The 24,323-nt window shown below is 40.0% G+C and overlaps 1 protein-coding gene across 1 annotated transcript; it reads left to right on the top strand.

The window, feature by feature from the left end:
* The first annotated feature begins 366 nt into the window (after positions 1–366).
* On the top strand, positions 367–23,476 carry LOC148021804 (coatomer subunit beta-1-like). Its single transcript, XM_087697322.1, has 4 exons — positions 367–2,676; positions 21,485–21,994; positions 22,677–22,762; positions 22,868–23,476. The coding sequence occupies exons 1-4, from the start codon at positions 604–606 to the stop codon at positions 23,064–23,066; spliced, it is 2,868 nt and encodes a 955-aa protein (XP_087553448.1). The 5' UTR covers positions 367–603; the 3' UTR covers positions 23,067–23,476.
* The last annotated feature ends 847 nt before the right edge of the window (positions 23,477–24,323 follow it).

The raw sequence follows: 24,323 nt of genomic DNA, 5'->3' as shown, positions 1-24,323 counted from the left end.
TGGTTTTCATGGAGCTATCTCAACCTTGACTTCTCTTTTTGGGGCTCAGGGGAGGTTGAACGAGGGTTCCTTGTCTATTTGGAATGTCCCAAGGGGGTTGTTATTAGGTGTGTCTTGGAGATTCAGAATGAAAGAGTGTTTGGGAGGTTGAAAAAATTTTACTGCCTCGATAGTGAGAAATATAAGCAAGAAATTTGATAGTTTTGAAGGGTTTGGGTAAGAAAAACAATTTGCTTAGGGCTGTTCACATGGCTTGAGTGTGATTTCATCACTTAAATTTAAACTAACAAGGGTACTAGTCTCATAATTTGAAATCTCACTTAATCAAAATACTTAGTTCTGATCATTTTAATTTTAATTTTCCCTTAATCCAGGGAGAGAGAAGCATGTACTGCCAGTGTAAATTTACGAGCAGCAGCTCTTTCTTTTCTGTCTCCTTCTGCCGTCGCCATAGGGGGATTGCAGCTCGGGCTTGCGTTCCTCGGGACCTGCATTCCCGTGTGTCTGATCTACATCATTCTGCCCTTTCCCTCTTCACTGGGCGCCAGATCTGCGCCATCAAAACCCTAGCTAGCTCCAGATCTGCCAATCCCGCAGGCATCCATGGAGAAATCCTGCAGTCTCTTGATCCATTTCGACAAGGGCACCCCCGCCCTCGCGAATGAGATCAAGGAGGCCCTTGAAGGGAACGACGTCGGTCGCAAGATCGACGCCCTGAAGAAGGCCATCATGCTCCTGCTCAATGGCGAGAGCGTCCCTCAGCTCTTCATCTCGATTGTGCGATACGTCCTCCCCTCTGAGGACCACACGATTCAGAAATTGCTCCTGCTCTATCTGGAGATAATTGACAAGACGGACGCCCGTGGCAAGATCCTCCCAGAGATGATCCTCATCTGCAACAACCTTAGGAACAATCTCCAGCACCCCAATGAGTACATTCGTGGTGTCACACTGCGCTTCCTGTCGAGACTCAATGAAGCGGAGCTGATCGAGCCTCTCATTCCATCGGTTTTGGCCAACCTTGAGCACCGCCATGCCTTTGTCAGGCGGAATGCCATCCTTGCCATCATGTCCATTTGCAAGCTTCCTCAAGGGGAACAGTTGCTGGGTGATGCTCCCGAGTTGATTGAGCGGACATTGTCTAGTGAGCAAGATCTTTCAGCCCGGCGCAATGCATTTCTAATGCTCTTCACTTGTGCTCAAGAAAGGGCTGTGAATTACCTGCTTACTCACTTGGACAATGTCTCAAGCTGGGGTGATATCTTACAAATGGTGGTCCTTGAACTCATACGCAAGGTCTGCAGGACCAATCCTGCAGAGAAAGGGAAGTATATTAAGATTATCATATCCTTGCTGAACTCTTCTTCCACAGCAGTCATGTATGAATGTGCAGGAACCTTAGTTTCCTTATCATCTGCTCCTACTGCCATTAGAGCAGCTGCAAATACTTATTGCCAGCTGCTTCTGTCTCAAAGCGACAACAATGTGAAGCTGATCATCCTAGATAGGCTCCAGGAGCTCAAAGCTTCTCACAGGGAAGTTATGGTTGAAATGATCATGGATGTGCTGAGGGCCTTGTCCAGCCCAAACCTTGACATAAAAAGGAAAACTCTTGATATTGCTCTTGATCTGATCACGCCTAGGAACATTGATGAAGTGGTCATGACCCTGAAGAAGGAGGTTGTAAAGACTCAGAACAAAGAGCTGGAGAAAAATGGAGAGTACCGCCAAATGCTTGTGCAGGCGATACATTCATGTGCTCTTAAATTCCCTGAAGTTGCAAGTACTGTTGCTCATTTATTGATGGACTTTTTAGGGGACACTAATGTTGCATCAGCAATGGACGTAGTGTTCTTTGTCAGAGAAATAATTGAGACAAATCCTAAACTCAGGGAGTCCATTATAGCCAAGCTACTAGACACATTCTACCAGATCCGCTCATCTAGAGTGTGTGCATGTGCACTTTGGATTATTGGAGAGTACTGCATCTCTCTGCAGGAAGTGGAAAATGGGATTACTACCATAAAACAGTCACTTGGGGAATTGCCCTTTTATACAGTAACTGAAGATGGTGAAGTAGTGGATCCATCTCAATCGAAGGTACAGGGGCAGGCAAACAGGTCAGTGTCATTTGCTGCTGCAACTGCTTCCTCTAAGAGACCAGCTGTACTTCCAGATGGAACTTATGCGACTCAAAGTGCCACTGCTGAAATGGCCATGTCAGCTCCCACTCTTGCTTTGGGTGCTGCAGGGACAACTGCTAATCTTAGGGCTATTATTTTGACCGGTGATTTCTTCCTTGGAGCAGTAGTAGCCTGCACTCTTACTAAACTTGTTCTTAAGCTGGCGGATCTTGAGAGTTCTATTGTAACTGTCAACAAAGCAATTGCCGATGCTCTTTTAATCATGGTCTCCATGCTAAGTCTTGGTCAATCAAGTGTGCTTTCCCATCCAATTGATGATGATTCCTATGATCGGATTACCCTTTGTATCAGGGTTTTATCAAGTCCAACTGACATGATGAGGAAAGTCTGGCTACACAGTTGCCGTGAAAGTTTTGTGAAAATGATTACAGATAAGCAGCACAGAGAAACTGAAGAGACCAAGGCAAAGGCACAGATCACACATGCCCAGCCTGATGACTTGATTGACTTTTACCACTTGAAGAGTAGAAAGGTATGCATAGAGAATCTGAAATATTTATTAACCTTCATGCTAGAGTGGCTGCTTTTATCAATGTGGAACTTTTGGTATATTTCAAGTTCATTTTTTTGTGGAAAGACTTCTGCAGTTGAATGCATCACCTGTGATCCATGCTGCAGATTAATGTAGTTATCCGTGAAAGCCGCTAGATGCATGGTTAAAATGGCTCCTTTTTCCCAATCATGTTGAAATCGCTTATTGATGCATGTTGAATGAACATGGAAAGCAAGCATGTCATACAGCTACCTAGCAGCCACTTCTAAACCTGCCTTGCCAATGCTCTTAAATTGGCATCCCAAAATCTATCCGATTTCCAACCTTGGAGGAAACAGGGATTTTCTTTCACAAATTTGCTTGCCATGTGCCCTTAACTTAGTTGTTCTGCCTCTCTTTAGTTGTTTGATAATTTGATGCATGTTGTGGTCTTTCAAAGACTTAATCTCTCAAATGGGGCTGGTGGTAGTCTGATCCCAGTGAGAAGAATATTGATGGGCTGACTCTTAAATGGTGTCCTTTTAGCTGACTCTTGCTTTGTGCTGTGTCAACATTCAAGTCCTGCTGCTTTTGTGATTTCTGACAAATACATAGCCATTCTTTAATCATCAAATAGAGAGTGTACAAACACGACTAACTCATAGTGAACTAGACAAGAATGTGAAGTGAAAAAGGAGAGGAAGAATCTGTTGAATGATAATGAATGATGTGAGGTACAAATGAAGGGTGCACAAGGAGCAGAGGTGTAAAGAAATGCTAGGGCAAACATAGAGAGACGCAAACAGTATGACAACAAGATGAACACAATCTAATGAAACATTACGACAACAAGATGAGCACAATTTGATGAATGCTCAATGAAGATGAGTGTATAGAAGTGTAGATGATACAATGGGTCCTTGAACCTTTGTGTCTCAAGGTTCAGGACAGAGGGGAGCTGAGACTGGTGTTGGAACTTCGAGAATAGCTCTGAGAGTGTGCCATACTTGAGACAGATTGTAAAACACAGCAGTAGCATTTCTTTGGGGCTGATGATGATGTGGTCAGTAGTGGAGGGGGATTGGAACCCTGTCCTGATCAGCAAGATGTTGATGGAGACTTGGGGCAGCAACCGCAGGTATGCTGGCTGAAAAACAGAGCCCAAGCAGCAGCAGTGATGGCCAAGTGATCATGACAGCTGTCTGTCCACTGTATGTAGAAAACATAGGCTGCACAAGTGAAAACACAGGCTACAGCAGGTGGTACAGGTGGAAAATAGCAGGTGGTAGCAGGAAATGATTACGAAAGGCTGAAAGGCAGTTGGCGATGACCTGCAGGTATCCTCTTTTTATGCAAAAGGTCCACCCCAAAGAAACCAAGGCATCAGACCAAGGGTGTCGCAAGGGATGTCCAAGTGCTGAAAACAAAATGCCTTTTTATTGAGTAATTCTTTTGGGGACGTTTGTCTTACTTAAATTAGGCCAAAATGCATGCTAATTTTTTGTTATTTGAGTCCTCTATTTTTGATTGCTCAGCAATAGTAAGGGTGAAAAGTGTAGGTGTCAAGGATCATAGTTTCTTGCACGACAGAGGCACATCATGTCATGAAGGCAACTTCGGTTAGCAAGGGATCTAGACATTTCTTTTTACTGTGCATACTCAACATCACACAGACAAGTGTTAGAAGGCTGTAGTCCCACCGTCTTGTGAAGTCTTTCTAGAAGTCAAGAAAATACCTTCACTGGAGAGGAGATCACTTGATATGTCCAATGAGTGCCATGAATTACAATGAATGCCATGAATTACACCATCTGCTTTTCTTCTCCCCAAGCATATCCTGGTCTTAGTAACTGCTGAGGAAAAAGGAGCACTTCTAGACTTCTTGAAGTGACAATGTGTCTTGTTGAGACTGAGACTAAAGTTACCGCTGTCCAAATTCTGAAATCTTGAAAGGTCCACTAGTCATGCATCATAGCAGCCATTATGATGTATACAAGAGGGGAAAGGCTATCAACAGTAGATCCATGCTGTACACAAGCCCATATGCTATCTCACGTATACTTGCACTTTTTTTCCCTGCAGTATACACTTGCTCTCCGGCTTTGGACAGTTCTACAATCAGCCATGGACACTTGTGGTCTGGCACACTGTCCATGAACTTGTAAGTTGTACTGTCTACCTATCTGATCTACTGATGATGATGGAGAGAGGAGTGGCCTCTTATAGGATAAGCCCCATCATTGGCCGATTGACAATTTGCCCCATGGCACTGGCTGACCAGCAGTCTGATTGGCAGTATGCCAACTTGCTGTTTGGGAACTTGCGCAAGTGCCATGTCATCCCTTGTTCAACCTCCCATGCATTTGTTGCTTGTGATTGCCTGCCCATGCCCATGGATGGAGCTTGGTGTATTGTGACTTCTATCCAATCAAAATTTGGAAGTGACTTGTGCACAATGTTTAGAACTCAAGACATTTGCGGGAATCTGCTTTATGTGCCAATTTCTTTGAGATATCTTCAACATGAACAAATCACCATTTTTCAAGTTGAGTTAGACATGCTTCTTTTGTATTTATCTTAAACAAATCAATAGGTGCTCCTAATGCTTGCAAACCAACAGGTTCTAATGTTTTGTGGTGAAACTTGTTGGCAATCAAGTTGTCATCAAGGAAAGCAATGATTATCTTGCCCAAGTACGGCTGAAACAATCCACTCATCAACTTATAAATTTGTAGAGGTTGTGGCTGCAATTGTGAGATTTAGGGCAAAACCAAACACTCTTTAAGTTCTTAATTCCGGAGTGCCTTCTTGAATATATATTCTAATTTTACCTTGATTGAGTTTGCCGAAGATGTTCACACTTGTTAGTTGGTCCAAATGAGCATCTGGTAGTGAAGTATATTTCTTGATGATTAGCTTGGTGGGCAATCAAGGCATGGATGGAAGAGATGATGCTTGTGAAGAATAGCAGCTTGCACTTGTATGTGAATTGTGTGCCACTTAGCAAGCTGGTCATCATTGAATTCAAACAACTCTTAGAAGATGTACATAAGACAATATTTGAGACAGCTTTCAGTTTGTTTGAGGTAATCAAATGCATTAGCAACATTGCTTTGGATGATGTTCAACCATTCTTTTAAATGGTCATTTTTTCCTCGATGGTATTTTTGTTTATAGTAGGCCTTGAACCTAGTGAGAGCAAGTTGAGTCCTTTTTTGGAAAAAGAATAAAATCGTTTTGTTGTATATTTGACATTTGGGGTAGTGACCGCAACCATTTTCATCAACCTTGAAGTTTGGCCACCATCAGATTCGAATTACTCTTACAAGATTTGCACAATACCATATTTTAGATGCCTTTCGGTTAGTTGAGCTGTTGATCTTGACCTTTTGGATTAGCCAATGCATAGTAACATTCTTTTGGATGATGGCAAGGATCCTCCAACCTTTTGTTTAAATGGTTATTTTTCCCTTGATGATATTTTCGTTCATAGTAGGCCTCTTAAATCTTTGGATACGCCTCGAACCTAGTGAGAACAAGTTGACTCCTTTGTTGGGAAAGAAGGAATTCTTTATGGTGGATATCTCACATTTGGGGCATGCCATTTATCAGGTGTCATGTGGATTTTGAAAAGGTCATGGGGATCATAACATGGCTAACACCAGAAGATGTGCATGAGTTGTGCATCCTCTTTGGACTAATAGTTTGATTGCCTTTTGTTGATGCGAGAGGGTATGCGGAGTGTTATGCATACATGACATTACCTACATACATACATAGGATGCAAAAGAGGGACTTGCTGAGATGTGGTTTGAGCACGTTGTCGCTACCTTAAAGGAGCTGAAAATTACGTCTCTCATTGAGTTTTAGATGTGCATTGAGTTTTAGATGTGCCTAATGTTAGTGATTCATTTCTACTCATTACAAATGCAAGTGGAGGGATCTTTTTATGCTTCTCATTGAGTTTTAGGTGTGCTTGATCTTAATGATTCATTTCTAGTCATTACAAATGCAAGTGGAGGTATCTTTTCACTTAGTTACAACATGACATATTTCTTGACAACATGATTACACCTTTTTAGCATAAATTATGAGTTAGGAGATTGAGAAGCAATACTCTACCATAGGAAACACAAAAACAATTGTACGACAAACACATAGATTGATAAAGAACACAGTTATGGTTAGGGTACCTTAGAGACAATAAACATGGTGAATAATGAAGAATGAATAATGAATAGAATACAATGCTCAATGCAACAAATACACCATGCAGTGAATAATATAGACCCTTGAACTCCCTTGTCTCGAGGATCGGGATAGAGAGTATGAGTTGGAGAGTGTGTCGTATTCTTAATGGATCTTGAAACGGAGGAAGGCAGCCTCTGTGTGTCTGGGAAAGAGCAAACACAATAGTGGATACTGGATTAGTGGACAGATAGGCAGGGAGGAGAGAGAGAATTGCAAACGCAGATGATGATGATAATGACATGGCAGCTTGCTGTGGACCTAGAACAACAAAACACAGTTGCTTGGTGATGTGGTAGGTTGAGATAATAGTAGAAACAATAAAATGCAGGCTGCTTGATGACGTAGTAGGTGTGAAGATATGCTAGGGTTTGCACTGAGGAAACACAATATGTAAGACCAAGACTGAAACACAAAAACTCAAACAGAGACAAGCAAAACTCAAACCCTAAACACAAAGTGCAAAAACTCAAAACTCAAACACAGAGAGAAGAAACTTTGAAGTGAATGAATGCTGAAAATGAATGTAAGAGTGTATAGATTGCCCAAGGATAGAGCAATGTAGTGTCGGAGAGTGACGTCCACTGGAGATGGATCCCAAGCGTTGTGACCACTAGTCGGAGTGCAAAACACACCAAATGCTGATCACCAGAGTGTTAGGGAACTGAGGCGACAACAAGAGAGATGTTTGCTGATGTAGACGGCCTATTGGGCAGCAAAAACGTAGGTACTGCAGTAATTGCTCAGTGGGATAGATGACAGTGGTATGTCCTTTGGCACTAGATGCTGAAAACGCAAGCTAATTAGGTGCTATGACGATGTAGCAAATGGGGACCTCCAAATAGCAAGGGGATGATTGAAAATAGGCCGCCTAGGGTTGGATAGTGATGGGTTGTAGTCGGTGATGGTTAGATTACAGTGAATGGGTTGGTATCTCAATTTCCTAACAATTACACAAATTTCAGGTGCTGAATTCAGTATACAATGCCTGTAAAAATTTAGGGTTTACAACAGAGATCTCTTTGTTGTCCACTAAATTTGGTTGAGATATGCTCAAAATGGTTGAGAAATGTTGAGATCTCCTGAGAATAGGTTGGAGAAGGTGAGAGAAAGCCAAGATGAGAGAGAAATTTGATTTTCTTTGCGAGAGAATCCTAAATTCTACCTGCTACATGCTCGAGCTTGCATTTAATGCAGTCACTATTACTAGACACCTCCAAAATGTTGTCACCTAGTTAGCAATGTTGTTGCCAACCCTTGGAAGGTGACTCCTTACTATGTTCTACTTGTTGAGGCCCCTAGATGGCTGTCTTCTAGAGAAAATTGCTGTTCTTTGATTAGAAAATGGACTAGTAGCACATACACACACACTTTCTCTCTCTGAAGCTGTAAACTAATTGAATGCTTGAGACTTGCTCCCAAAAACGTTTTCTCAGTTTGCATGGGCATTTTTGCCAAGTGGTAGTCTTCTAAATCCATTTTTCAGCATTATCTAGTCATTTAATTAAATTTTGAAATTAAATAATCTTGAAAATTAATTTCAGTCCTTTTGACTCTGCCCAAAATTGAATGTCCATTGATAATTAAATTGGCCAGACCATTTGCAACCTGGAGTGGTCCCCAACCTCTATTGACTCTTAGACTAGCATTAATTAATTAATTAATGCTAGTCCCTAGTGTTACCACCAACACTTGTTGGCCAAATAACTGTCCTAGGGTTAAAACTAACACAAACTGACCCCCAAAGCCCAAATGACATAACTTATTATAACTTTTGCCTTTGACACCCATTGCATCCTTGGGTTCCTTAGCTTGTTACCATGAAATAATTGCCATGTGCATTGCATGTGCTAAATAACCTTGTACATTTGATTAATAACTTAATCAAATGTTATCAGCAAGATTAAAGCATATCAAAATTTCACGTCCCTGTGACAAACCTTCCCCTTGAAATCCTTGCAATTGTCCTCGATTACTTTGCATTATGCCAAAGAAAAGCATATTGCATTGGAATTTCCATAAGGCATCATAGTCACAATGTTGCACACTGTTGTCCAACCATGCTACATGCCCCAAACCTATTAAAAATTTTCAGCTAGCATATACATAACATAAAACTGAAAATCAATCCAAAATTGTTGCTAATAACTCAATGGTTGCATCCATAACTCATGTTTCTCAATTGTTCTGACTATCTACCATAGAAAAGCTTCAATTTTGCATAAACCATGGCTGAAACTATTAGTTGCATTTACTAACATGTTGCTGTCCATGGAACTAGCTGTAAACCATTGAAAACTAAGCATAATCTAATCTTATACTGATCACTCACTGATCTGAGAACTGATCACAAATTGTTGCAAATGTGATTCCAAACTAATCACAAACTCATTGCAAAAACTGACGAGCAATCAATACAAAAACTGATTCCAAAAGTAACCATAAACGGTTCTTAAATTGATAAAAAATTGAGCTAAAACTAATCGGAATTTTTTTCTTAAAATTTAGGCAAAATTCATGCCAAATTGATCATAAGCTAATGCGAAAGTATAGGTCCAGTATTCGGGTAAAACTCATACTCATTTGCATACATCTCATAGTGACTAGTTCACTAAGTAGTGACCTCATGCACTAAGTAGTGACCTCATGGCAAACATAGTATCAACACAATACCTTGGATGCATGCTAAATACATTGGAGATCCACTACATATGAGAGCTATCCACAACTGGCGAAGTGGAAGTGCTACCTTTTCCTTGAGCATCAGGCAATACTCCAGATCCCTGCTCTGCTGAACTTGACTGAGCTCGAACTAAAGCTGGGGCTAATTGAAAGGCATCTAGGTAAAGTTGCAATAACTAGGGATGGTGTGCCAAGTCATCCTCTTTCATCCATTTGGTATCCATTGGTAAATAATCTTGAGATTTCACACTCTCCTAGAAACTTTACCTTTGACCTTTCTTACCCTATGTGTCTAAATTTGCTTGGGCACCAAAATCTCATCTAGCTTCTCAACCTCAGGCTGAATTTCTGCAGATATATTCTCTAGCACATCACATGAAAATGCCTTAACAAACTGACATGAAAGGCATTGTGTTTCCACCAATGTGGAGGAAATTTCAATTGATAGGCTACATCCTTGATCTTCTCTAACAGCTGGAAGGGCCCATAGTGTCTCATACTCAACTTCGGATACAATTTTTTTCTTCCTTTCATATTTTTCAGCCTTGCCTTTTCAAAATACAGCAATATATAATCGCCCTCTACAAATTGCAAAGCATATCTATAATGATTAGTTGCTCTCTTTTGCTTTTCCTTTTATCTCTGAAGTGCATACTTTATCTTTGCATAGGTTGCATCCAAGTTTTCCACCTAACGGTCAGCCTCAAAGATCTTATCCTTAGTTTGCAAGATTGGTGGTACCTTCTTGTCATCCTCATCCACCTCAAATGGAGCTTTGCTAGTGAAACTATGCATTGTGTTGTTGTCAGTAAACTCAACCAAGGACAGATATTACTCCCATAGTGTCTTGTGGTTTGAAATATAGCATCTCAAAAGATCTAACACTGTGGAATTTACTTTCGTAGATTGACCATCTGTCTACGGATGGAAGGATAATGAGAATTTCAGCATGGTACCTATATTCTCAAACAATCCCTTCTAAAATAAAATGGTTAGCCGAGGGCCTTGATCACTAACAATTGACTCTAGCATACCATGGTACTTAAAGATGTGCTGGAAAAACAATTGTGCCATATGATCAGCCTTTATTTTCTTCCTCATTGGAATGAAATGGACTTGTTTGCTAAACTTGCAAATGATAGTCTATATCCATCATTCCTTGTAGGTGTCCTAGGAAGCTAAAAAATAAAGTCCATTGCAATGCTTTGCCAAGGCCTATTTAGAATAGGCAAGGGTTGCAATAAACCTGACGTCTTTTGCCTATCATGCTTTACCTTCTGACACACGATACATATCCTGACAAACTGCTCTACATTATGTCTTAAAGCTGGCCAATAAAAGAAATGCTTCATTGCCTTGATTGTGGCATCAATACCTCTGTGTTATGCATATGGAGAAGCATGACTTTCATTGATAACTCTGGGCCTTAATTGCTTGGTGATATACAATCATCCATGTATCATCAGAAATCCATCTCTTGGCACAAAGTGTTCATGGCTCTGGCCATTGCAAAGCTGATTATAAACATTAGCGAAGTCCGAATCAACAACATATTGCTCTTTTATGGTATCCAACTTTGTGATAAACCATGTTGACGACTGAAATTTGTGGCTTATGTGACAATACATCAGCCATAACGTTATTTTTACCATCAATATGTATAGTTTGAAAATGAAACATAGAGAGAAAATTTGCCCATCTTCACTTTTCTTTAACTCACATGATAATACTTCTTTATATGTGAGAGGCTCACCCTCATCTATGAGTAAAATGCTGTAGACCTTCTCACCCAATGATCTGTGTTATCGAGTAATGGATTCACATCCAAAGTAATGTCAATTTCCTCATTATCTGGCTTCTGAACTGCATTTTTAGGTTGCTGTAATTCATTTTCAGGTTGTTGGTTGTAATTCATTTTCAGCACGTTGATTTTGTTGCCCAAATTGATTTTCAGCATCCCTTTGCTGCCCATTTTCATCTGGCTCAATGATAATACGCTAATATCATAACCAACATTAAATGAAGCTGAATTTTCAGTGGCTGATGGCTTGTCAAGTGATTGATCATGCTGAAATTTTACTTTTTTTTTGTCCTAATCACTAGATATGGCATTTTTCAGTAGCTTTGACTCATTAAATACCACATCTTGGTTGCGCAGCACCTTTTTCATGCTTGGAACCTAAACTCTATAGCCCATTTCACCTTCATCTCCATAACCCATGAAGATGTCTCTGTGGGATTTCATGTAAAGTTTGGTTCTACTATCGACAGGTACATGTACATACTAATCACAGCTAAAGACCCTTAAGTGGTCATATAAAGTAGGTTTACTAGACCAAACCTCTTCGGGGATGCCACTTTTAAGTGCATGATGTGGAGATCGGTTGCAAATATGCACCGCGGTTTTAAGTGCTTTCGGGAGATTAGCTGTGGACAGCATGCTCCGAATCTTCTCACATAAAGTGCGATTTATTTGCTCAGCCACACCATTAGATGGTGGATTATAAGGAGTTGTAAGCTCCCATTTAATCCCATTGACATTACAAAACTTATTGAAATCTTTAGATACATAACCCCCCCCCCCCCCCCCCCCCCCCCCCCCAATTTGTCTGTTCTTATTGGCATGGTACAATGGACTAAATCCAAAATACATGCCTTTGTAGAGGCTCCATGAGAGTACGAACTCTTTATATGTTTTCCCAAAATACAATCAATACAAAAGTCAAGCTTTGAGTTTTTCACATCAACTCTTCCAAGTGAAGAAAGTGCTTGTAAACCCTTTTGGCTCATGTGTCCAAGATGTTTGTGCCACAACTCCATGTGTGAATGCACTTCTGTAATTGCAATAAACTTTCTAGGAAGTGCCTTGTAGTGAAGATAATATTGAGTTCCCTTAGCCATAGAATATGGCCGGTTTATTAACTTGATATGAAGTTTGCCTTCCTTAATGATGATTTGAGGAGGAGATCTATGTTGAGAGCCTCTTGGCTTTTTCTCATTTGATGGACATGTGTATAGGTTGAAGAAGATCATTTATGGCCTCAAATAGGCTCCATGTGCTTGGAATGAGAAGATATACTCGTTTTTCCAAGGGGTAGTTAAGATATTGGCATTCCTCTTCCCATTCATAGTTGTATGTCTACACCTTAGCAGGAGGGCACACATTATTTGTGCTTTATGTGGATGATCTCATCTTGATAGGTGAGTATGCCCAAATGGTCAAGCAGATGAAGGAGGCACTACTTGAGGTATTTGAGGTGACGGATATGGATGTTTTCCGTTTCTTTTTAGGTCATGAGATTTGTAGACTCTGAGGGAGATTTTCATCTCCCAATAGTGGCATGTGCAGGAGCTTTTGGCTACGTTTGAGATGGAGGAATATAAGGCTATTTCTACTCCTCGGTCAAAACCGGAAGGCTACGATCCATGGAGATTCATCAATGTTGGATGCCTCTCGCTTCAGGCAATTGATTAGGTCCTTGATATGGCTTCTTACACTCGGGTTGATTTGTGCTTTCTTGTAGGTTTGTTGTCCGGGTTCATGAGTGAACCCAAGGTGGTTCATTGCAAATGTGAGTTAGTGCGACTTTGGAGGTTACTAGGAGAGCTTGGCTACCACTATAGATAGGTCCTACGATACTTCATTGCGACAATGAGAGTTGCATTGCTTTTGCACAGACCCGTGTGTTTCATAGTGGTTCGAAGCACATTGAGATACAATACCATTTCCTTCGAGAAAAGATCTTGGATGAGACTATTGATGTAGTTTACTGTAAGACAAAGTATAATTTGGCAAATTTGTTCATGAAGGCATTTCCTTAGGTTGTTCTTCAATAGCACTCTAGATCCCTGAGCCTTATGCTACGTCCAGGATCTAAGATGGGGTGTTAGAGATTAGTCATCCCTTGGACTAGCATTCTTGGGCTACAATTGATGCAGTTAGTTCTCTCGGGTATAGTCACTAGATAGAGTCACCATTTCTTGGGCAAGTTGACCATGAGATAAGTTAGCGGCTGTACCATGTGGCAGCTAGAGGCTGATCATCGTAGGTTATTTTATGGTTTCCTACAGCAGTCGGCAACATTTATTACCTGGTCAGTCAGTGTTCTGGCTGCCTGATTTGTTTATGGCATTATTTCTTGCTATATATTGTAGGCAGCCTGCTTGCCCTTCTTACTTGTGTCTTTAGGTGGTGGAGAGAGATCGGATCAAGGAAATACTTCAACAGCCCATTTGTATATCTTCCCTCTTCATTTCAGCATTCATTTACTGCAGATTTTTGCATTCTTCTCTCTCTTTTTTCTCTCCCTCTTCTCTTGTGTTCATTGTCTTTCGATCTTGTCCATACGTTTTTGCATTCGCTGCACTTTGACATATTGACCCTTGAACTCCCTTGTCTTGAGGACTACAGCAGTGAGTATGAGTTAGAGATTGTCATACCGACAGATCCTGAAACACAGCAAGGCAGCCTCTGTGAGTGTCTGAGATAGGCAGAGAGGAGAGAGAAAACTGTAAACGTAGATGATGATGATGATGCAGTAGCTCACTGTGGACCTGGAACAGCAAAACGCAGCTGCCTCGTGATGTGGCAGGCTGAGACGGTGGCAGAAACAGTAAAATACAGGTTTGTTGATGAAAGATGGCTTTGGGAAGACAAAGGGAAAACGATGAAAAAAATCCTGAGCACGAGTGATTCTTCTCCTTCCAACCACGCCTAGATAAGTGCTGGCACCTCTCACCCGTATTCCTTTGCCAGCCGTCCACTTCTCTGGAGTCCTACTATTCTTGGACTCTCTTACTCTCTAGGCTCCCCTTAACCTTGTTCGGGCGCCCAAGAGCCCGGACGGTCATTCTCGTGCATGTTCCCCTAGATTCACCTTAATGTCACATTAAATGTCACTTTAATGTCACATTCCATATTTGTGACCTTAACGTGACATTAAATATCACTTTTAATGTCACATTTCCTTCCCCTTAAGAATCGGTTTCGTCCTCGAAAACGATACTTGGAAGGAATACTGTAAATCGGGAAACCTTTTCTTTAAAGTACTTACTCGCTCCCATGTTGAACTTTCTTCTGAACAATCTTTCCACTTAACCAAATATTCCTGATAAATAGTATTCCTTGTTCGTCTATTACGAACATTTAATATTTTTTCTGGTTCATGTGGATTAGATTGGTCATAGAATAGCTCCTCAATATCATCATTTAAGATTAGATTATCCAAATCACCCAGCTTCTTCCTTAATTTACTTACATGAAAAACTGGATGTATTTTACTACTAACAGGTAGTTGGAGCTTGTAAGCCAATTCTCCCACCCTTTTAAGTATTATGAAAGGACCACAATACCTTGGTGAAAGCTTTGGACATTGTTCCTTTTTCATAGTTTTAGTTTGTTCAGGCACCTTAAGATAGACCAATTCTCCTTCCTCAAAGGAGATGTCTCTTTGATGAGGATCTACATATGCTCTAGCTCGATTTTGAGCTTTTTTAATATTTTCTTGAGCAAATTTTAACATACTATTCATATCCTCCAAAAAGTCTTTAGCTGCCTGAACCTTTTCCTTATGCAGTCCTACTGCAAAAGGAGCTCTGGGCTGAAACCCATACATTAACATAAATGGACTATATCCAGTGGAAGAGTGCTTGGCACTGTTATATGCAAACTCTGCTATCGGTAAATACTCTTCCCAATTAGTTTGCCTTTTACTTACATATGCCCTAAGCATATCTTCAAGAATTTGGTTAACCCTTTCAGTTTGCCCATCTGTTTGTGGATGATCCGCCGTACTCATGCTAAGTTTAGTATCCAATTTCCTAATGGCTATCAAATTTTCTATCCCGATCAGAAACTATATTTGCCGGAAGGCCATACAATCGGTATATGTTCTCTATGAACAATCTAGCCAATTCTGGTGTTTTAACATCAGTTGAAGTTGGAATAAACCTAGCCATTTTGGTTAACCTATCCACAATCACCCACACAAAGTCGTGCCCCTTCTGTGTTCTAGGTAAAGCAACAATAAAATCCATGGAGATACTCTCCCATTTTCTCGAAGGAATTTCTAGTGGATGGAGAAGTCCTCCCATTTTTAATCTTTCAGCTTTATTAACCTAGCATTTATTACATTTGACTACATAGTCAAGGACGTCCTTATTCATTCCAGGCCAATAGAACTGCCTTTTAATAAGACTAACTCCAGGATGTCCCGCACTAGGGGTATCATGACACTCAAAGAGTATCTGGCGCCTTATTTCTGTATCTTTCGGGACACACACCCTACCCTTGTAGAGTAAATAACCATTATCAATGGTAAAATTCTTCCACTTGAATCCAGTTTGAGCAACCCCTGATGCTCCATTTCCTTGTTGAACATCCTCAGATATTCCTTCCTCAGTAGAAGCACTTTCATTTGGATCCCCATTTTTTATTGCTTCCCATATGTTGGAATATGCCGGATCAACCTGGCATTTCCCTTTTAAAGATTCAAGCAAATTGGAAGTGAACTGAGTAAAACTCAATTCATTAATGATGGGCATTCTACTGAGTGCATCAGCTACTATATTATATTTTCCTTTTCTATATCTTATCTCATAGTCGAACTCTTGGAGGAGTTCGGCCCATCTGGCTTTACGCCCGTGTAAATCCGGTTGATCATTAAGCCACTTAATGCTTTCATGATCCGATAAAATCAAAAGTTTGGCACCATATAAATAGTGCCTCCATTTCTTCATTGCATGTACTATTGCATACAACTCCCTCTCATAAACAGAATAATTCTGTTTTGCACGATCTAATTTCTTGCTTTCAAAAGCAACTGGTCGACCTTCGTGTAATAAGACCGCGTCTATCGCCTTATCACTGGCATCAGCTTTAACCACAAATGGTTTATTGGGATCCACTATTAATAATACTGGAGCTGTAGCAATAGCTACCTTAAGTTTTTGAAAACTTTCATTTTGATCTGTTCCCCAATTAAAACTTTTCCCTTTCCCTTTAAGTTGGTCTGTCATTGGAACAGCTATTTTGGCATAATCTCGAATGAATCTACGATAAAATCCAGATAAACCTAGGAAGATCTGCAGCTCTTCCAGGTTCCTTGGAGGTGGCCATTCAATAATTGCCCTTACTTTTTCTGGATCCATGTTGATTTCCTCTTTTGAGATAATATGCCCCAAATATTTGACCTCTTGTGCAAAGAATTCACATTTAGTTTTCTTCGCATAAAGGGAATGTATTCTTAACAGTTGGAATACTAATTGTAAGTGTTCCAAATGTTCTTCTCTTGATTTACTAAAGATCAAGATATCATCCAAGAAGACTACTACAAAATGTCCTAGATAGGGCCGTAAAACACTATTCATCAGCTTCATAAAGGTAGCTGGTGCATTAGTGGGGCCAAAAGGCATCACCAAAAAATCATAATGCCCGTATCTAGTACGAAATGCTGTCTTGGAAACATCTTGTGCCTTAATTCTTATTTGGTGATAGCCTGATCTTAAATCTATCTTTGGGAAGAATTTTGCCCCTTGCAATTGATCAAAAAGATCTTCCATTCTGGGCATAGGAAATTTATTCTTCACCGTTATTTTATTAAGTGCTCTATAGTCAACACAAAGTCGCATAGAACCATCTTTTTTCTTTACCAATAAAATTGGTGAAGCCCAAGGTGAATTACTGGGTTGAATAAACCCTTTATCCAGGTAATCCTTAATTTGTCTTTCAACTTCTTGATGCTGTGTTTCACTTAACCTATACGGTGGTTTTGAAATTGGGTGTGTATCCTTATTTATATCAGTTGGGTGATTTATATCACCCCTCTCTGGTGGAAGGCCACTTGGTAAATCGGAAGGAAACACATCTTTAAAATCATCTAACAAACTATTCAATTCATTATTAACATTCAACTCACAAACATAAGAAAATTGTTGCTTTATATTACAGAAAGTAAAAGTATTCTGTACAGGAAGAGACCATAGCATATATACCTCACAAACTTCCTTCTTTATCAGCTTCTGAACTTCAGTAGAACACAGCAAAGGATTATTAGATACTTCATGTTCACCTTGAATGACAAAAGTCTTACCATCCCTTTCAAATTCCAGTGTATTATGGTGATAGCTACGTTTTAAGGATGGTTCCAATCCCCATAGCCACTCCCTCCCTAGAGCAATATCAGCTCTTTCCATGTTCATTATTTGGAAATCAAGTTTATCTTTATATCCTTGAATCTCAATTTCCAAATTGGATACCATTGTATCCTATATTTTATTGTCTTGGCCTTGCATCATACAAACAATATATTGATGCCCACTCTTTTGTTGGGGAAGTTTCAATTTTTTGACAAGTGCATAATTTATAAAATTATGTGTGGCAGAGTCATCAATCATGACTCTAACCCTTTTTCCAGCTATCAATCCATGTACTCTAAGTAAATCATGTGGCCCAAAAGTAGGCTGCCACATAGAAGTTGACATACAACACTTATGTTGTACATCCATGTGCAAGACCTCTAAAGATTTGTACTTTTCATGGCCCTTTAATTCTAAGGTCTGCACTACATGGATTTGTTTTTCTTTTCCCTTGCCCTTGTCCTTATCCTTTCCTTTGTCTTCCCCCTTTTTCTTTTGAGGGCAATTCCAAGCAGCATGGTTAGGGGATAGGCAATTGAAACACAACTTTTCTTTTTTGGCCTTATCAAAGTCATCAGGACTTAACTTTGGCCTCATATATGGTTTCTTTTCAAAAGGTTGTTTTTTACCCTTAAAAAATGGCATTTTCCTTTTAAATTTGCCCACAAATTTTGAGGTTTCCAATTCCTTAGACTTGGGCTCCGTATCAATGAGACTAGTGAGTGTACCTGGACGCATACTATCTTCATGAATTAATGCAAATTTAATTGTCTCTTCCAACGTCTTAGGTAAACTCCGTTTTACTTCCTTTTTACAAGTTTTATCTAGTCCCCTAATGAATCCTCTTGTTTTTTGGAATTCATCTATTCCTTCCAGTTTGAGGATTATCTCACGATATTCCTCCAGATATGTCAGCAGGGGTCTTCCCTTTTGTCTGACATAATCCCAATCTTTCCAATTTCTTTCCATTTCATTTTCAGGAAGAAATTCTTTCAAAAAGACAGATTCAAATTGAGCCCAAGTTTCAGGTATTTTATTCGCCTCCTTTAAAGTTCGCCACCACTTATATGCTTTGGGCCCCAAAGTTAAACTAGCCTCCAGTGCTTGGAGATGTGGTGGGGTATTTTTTAATTTATGTAAATCTTCCCATTTTTGGAGGAAATTAAAGATTGTGTCTTTATTCCTATCTTTTTCCTCCCCGTAAAATTGAGGTGGTTTCATATCCTTTAGAACTGGATTATCCCTCAATTTATGGTAAGGTTGGGGTTCCTTAGGATCTCGCATAGTCACATCTAAATCTTTCGACGAAGATGGGACATCTGAGATTTCTATCTTATTTTTATCTCTTTCCAACAATAAAGTTAATTGAGATTTTATTTCAGTAAGTGTTTGAGTTAAAAATTCCATTTGAACCCCCTGAGTTTGCACACGAGCAGTAAGATCATCGAATTGCTCTCGCGTAGCAAAAAATTCTTCCCATTGTTCTTCTTGTATTTTTGGTTCATGGGGATTTCCATTACCCTTTCTTTCCCTTTTTCTGCCATTAATACACTGGAATTGGAAAGCAAAAATAAGAAATTTGCATACAAAGTAAAGTACTTCCCTGATTTTAATGGCAGGCGGTGGTTGTTGGTTTGGAAAGAAGCCCGAAGAGTAATGAACAAATTTTATCTTCCCAGATTAGAGTAGTAAAGCAGTCATGCTGGAAATTCAATTTCCCGAATTCAGTCGTGTATGACATTCTTCTGTCCCTCTCACAGCAGTCGTGACAACAGTCGTGTCATGTCCATCTCACAGCAGTCGTGACAACAATCGTGTCACGTTTCACATTTCGCCTCCGTCTACTGCAGTCGTGTCACGTTTCATCGCGACCCCACGCCTGATCCTCGCGACCCCACGCCTGGTCGTTTCGCCTGAACCTTTTTCCTGCCCGTAACGTGTCACATTTATGTGAGGTGGCACGTCTCACTTTTTTTTCTTTTTTTTTTCTTCACGGCCCGTCGCGTTTTCACGGCGCCTCTTTTCGGCCAGTACTCATGCGACCTTGCGAAGTTCTGACGACCTGGCGGACGACTGATGATCTGACGAACGACTGACGATCTGACGTTGAACCATAGGCTTTGATACCAATTAAAGATGGCTTCGGGAAGACAGAGGGAAAACGATGAAAAAAATCCTGAGCACGAGTGATTCTTCTCCTCCCAACCACGCCTAGATAAGTGCTGGCACCTCTCACCCGTATTCCTTTGCCAGCCGTCCACTTCTTTGGAGTCCTACTATTCTTGGACTCTCTTACTCTCTAGGCTTCCCTTAACCCCGTTCGAGCGCCCAAGAGCCCGGACGGTCATTCTCGTGCATGTTCCCCTAGATTCACCTTAATGTCACATTAAATGTCACTTTAATGTCACATTCCATATTTGTGACCTTAACGTGACATTAAATATCACTTTTAATGTCACATTAATGTCACAGTTGATGACCTGGCAGGCTGGTTGGCAGCTGCAGACTGCAAATGCAGCAGTTTTCTGCATGTGGCAGCTGGTGACAATAGGAGAAAGGGTTGGCAGCAGTCTCCTGATCAACAGCAGACAATATGGGCTGGAAACAGCAGCAATCTGCAGTAGAAGGCTGGACAGCAGGCTTCAGTTGATGGACAGCAATGGTGGACAGCTTCGGCTGAGATATCGTTTGCGTACAGGGTGTGGACAGCAAAGCTTTGGCACTTGCAAGCTGCAAAAACAAGATTGAGGCTGGATGGAGGGAAGCACCTATTTATGGAAAGTTTGGGTCCTCCCACTCACGGATTGTGCTTATGGGATAGATACTCTTTGGGAACACGTTTATTTTTAATAAAATTTTAGCTCATTAATTAATTGAATTTTGAGGCTGTTTAATAAATTTAGCTAATGCATTTTTAGCTCAACAAATGCTTGGTAGATTCATTGAGCCAGCTTCACCTAGTCAATATGATGATCCCAACTTTAGCAATGACTTTTACCTGATGATAGGAGGGCCTTTCTTTTGACTTCTGCTCTTTGTGATGTATGGCTTGATTCCTTGGACAGATGCATGGTAAGTTTTATTAAAAGGGCTTAAATAAACTCTTTCAAGATTTCCTATTGAGATGTTATTGTTTCAAATGATTTTTCGAAGCAATCAATCAGATATGAGATATACAAAATTAAAAATCTCCCCTCCAATTATTTGGGCCCAAGCTCTGAAATTTCAGGCTTGGGCCCAAATTGTGTTGCAATAAGAGAACAGGAGGGTATGAGGATGGCAATCAAACAACTCATGTTCAAGTGCTACCAGACTTAGGATGATGTTGAGCAAAAATATGTTGAACTTACCATAACTGCAAGGAGTACCATTGCTCCGTCAATACCAAGGTTTCTTTCTTTGTAGCACAGTTGAAATGGAAGCTTTGTCTCTAGGTGACACCATTTCACCTTGGATAATGTACAGATTCTTTGTGGAGATTGCATTCCCATGCTGTTGCCTTTGTGCTTCACTATAACATAGGAATCATGTTGATTTATCTGAAATTGTCTGCTTAATAGCTCAAATACACATTATTACTGTGTCTGCCTTTTGGGCGATGATGGCATACTAGTTGTTTCCAAGATGGTCTTTTACAAATGTGCTCGTGGACAAACATATTAACTACCTGTTCAAAGGGTTTGGTACATTTGAATGTTTTTAATTTCTTCATATGTTTTTGTATTGTTTTGTTTTCATAAAGGGTATGAGCCAGCTTGAATTGGAGGATGAAGTGCAAGATGACCTTAAAAGAGCCACAGGAGAGTTTACAAATGACGGTGACAACATTAGAAAGCTCAACAGAGTATTACAGTTAACTGGATTCAGTGATCCGGTGTACGCAGAGGCCTATGTGACAGTCCACCAATACGACATAGTACTTGATGTTACTGTTATTAATAGAACAAATGAGACTTTACAGAACCTTTGTCTTGAGTTGGCAACAATGGGGGATTTGAAGCTTGTTGAACGCCCTCAGAATTACACTTTGGCTCCTGAGGCAAGCAAGCAGATACGCGCAAATATTAAGGTGTCATCCACTGAGACTGGGGTTATCTTTGGTAACATTGTATATGAGACTACCAGTGTCCTTGACAGGAATGTCGTGGTTCTAAATGACATACACATTGATATCATGGACTACATTTCACCTGCAACATGTGCTGATGTAACTTTCAGGAACATGTGGGCTGAGTTTGAATGGGAGAATAAGGTAACTACTATTCTTTCTCCTCTGTATGATTTCTGGCGTCTCCAAGATTGCACATTCAACACTTTGGTTTATGAAAACGTGCACTCTTTACGCTTGTGTTTGCAATTATCCTAAGAATCCAATTATTTTTACTTCTAAAATGCAGTGGTAAACTGCTATTTTGAGATAGCCAGAAACTCAGGCGAACTTTCCTTTTTAGCATGGTTTACTTTATTACCTTGAACTGCACGAATAACATATTTGCAAGGTTCGAGAGAGAGTTTTGGTAACTGATGAGAAAGTTTAAAGTCTCTAGGAGGATATAATAATCCGATTATTTTTCAGTAACTTAAACAGAAAAGATGATGTATTCTGCCTTTCATTTGTTCCGAGAAATATTAAGGTTCCATGCAAAGAAAGGCGGTGGTCAAAAGCAAAACATGCCAATTTTTGGCTCAAATGTGGGTTCTGTAGCAAGTAAAGATATTAAGCAGGCCAAATTTTGAAATTTGTATTGTGCTCTATGCAGCTTCTACCTTGGTCCATTTTGATTGATTGCATTGCACTTGAGTTCGAATCAAGTTTGTTAAACTGAAGTTGACTGTGTAGCGTGGACTGAATAGACCAGATAAGTTAGCTTGCTAGGTTGTGAACTACTGTATGTAGATATTAGCTTCACCTTTTGTGCTTGTGCTGTTTATAGGTTGCTGTCAATACAAATATTCAAGATGAAAAGGAGTTTCTTAATCACATTGTAGCTTCCACAAATATGAAATGCCTTACCCCTCCGTAAGTATCTATTGTATTTATTACTTGCTGAAGCTGTCTGTTGAAGCTATGCTTTGGTGATTGATCTCTTTACTAAAATGTCTTTGCTTGGAGTTGGTGTTGCAGGTCTGCTCTAGATGGGGATTGTGGGTTTCTAGCAGCCAATCTGTATGCCAAAAGTGTCTTTGGTGAAGATGCCCTGGTGAATATAAGTATTGAGAAACAACTTGATGGAAAGCTGACTGGTTATATCAGAATTCGTAGTAAAACACAAGGTATTGCATTGAGTTTGGGGGATAAGATCACTCTGAAGCAGAAAAGCTGATCGACAGTGAAATGCTGTGGAATTTTTGTAGTCTATAAGGGCCTCTGCATTAGGCTAAGGCTAGCTGTTTTGATTCTGGTATGGAGGGCTACTTACAGCAGCCTAAAAGTTCTTCTGCATAGATTGTCTGATAGGCTTTTTAGTGTTGCCAAGGATAACATCATGGCTATCAGACCTTATCCATTTATTTGGTCTGTATTCAATTGTGTATTTCTTGTCGGCATGGTATGCTTTTGCAGCTGTTAGTGAGCCATCCTTCTAATTGAAAACTTCATAATTGCCAGCTTTGAGCTATTGGATCTTATTTTTTGTATGTTGACATTGTTCACAACTCTTCCAGTTGGTTACGAGGCACTCTCCACTTGATGACGCCATGATATGTTATTTAATGTTTCTGCCCTTTTATCCCTCATTGGTTTGCTAAATGTGCATTGCTTAATGCTCTTAGGTACAGAGCATTAATATTTGCATATGGTGTGCAGTAGTGCTGCTTGTTGTCAAATGGTCCCGTTAATTTTTTTGTGCATTTTGTGTGTTATGGGGCGTGGTATATCGTTATGGTTAGTATTCTCTGTTTTGTACTTGTATCCTTCAGAGGTTCTATATCTCTAATTGCTAGGCTAGGTGTGAAAGCATATTTATTTAACGTTGTTGATTCAGAGCTAGGAGTGTCAACTGCCACTTGGTGCTCTTAAATTCCTTTACTATCCTCCTGATAATCTTAAATCCTAGGAAGCGTAATATGTGACTCGAAACATGCCCCATATTGCATTCATTTGTGTTTCTTATCCGTAAGCATCTTACAATCCTATGGTTATTGACGTCTTAGATGGGATGTCTTTTCTGTATGTTAGTGGTGGAGTGTCAAATGCTGTGGAGTTCAAAAAGGTGTGAAACCCTACTATGCTTTTCAAATAAGCCTATTGTAGTTATTACAGATTAAACCAAGGAGTACACTTTTCAAGTAGCTCATTACTGTCATTAAGGATTAGATAACTTATCCATTTCAGGCAAGGTTTGAAATTCAGAAAACCTTTAAATGCCTCATTCTTATTGGTAACTAAGGGATATCTGCAGAGATAGTACTGTACAGTCTTATTTCCTAGGTACAATGTATTTAAGCTTTAGTTTGTTTCTACACGAATTGGGGTTAAAATTCTTAATGGAATGATGGAAATTTGCTCAATATTAGAGAATAGGAATTTTGGGGCTATTTCTAGAAAAACTGGTAGTAGCATCTCTCTCTCTACCCTCAGT

The sequence above is a fragment of the Lygodium microphyllum genome, chromosome 17 (assembly GCF_053477565.2).
Source record: "Lygodium microphyllum isolate KBCC chromosome 17, Lygodium_microphyllum_v1.1.10, whole genome shotgun sequence".
NCBI lineage: Eukaryota > Viridiplantae > Streptophyta > Polypodiopsida > Schizaeales > Lygodiaceae > Lygodium > Lygodium microphyllum.
This window is presented reverse-complemented; position numbering and strand designations above follow the sequence as displayed.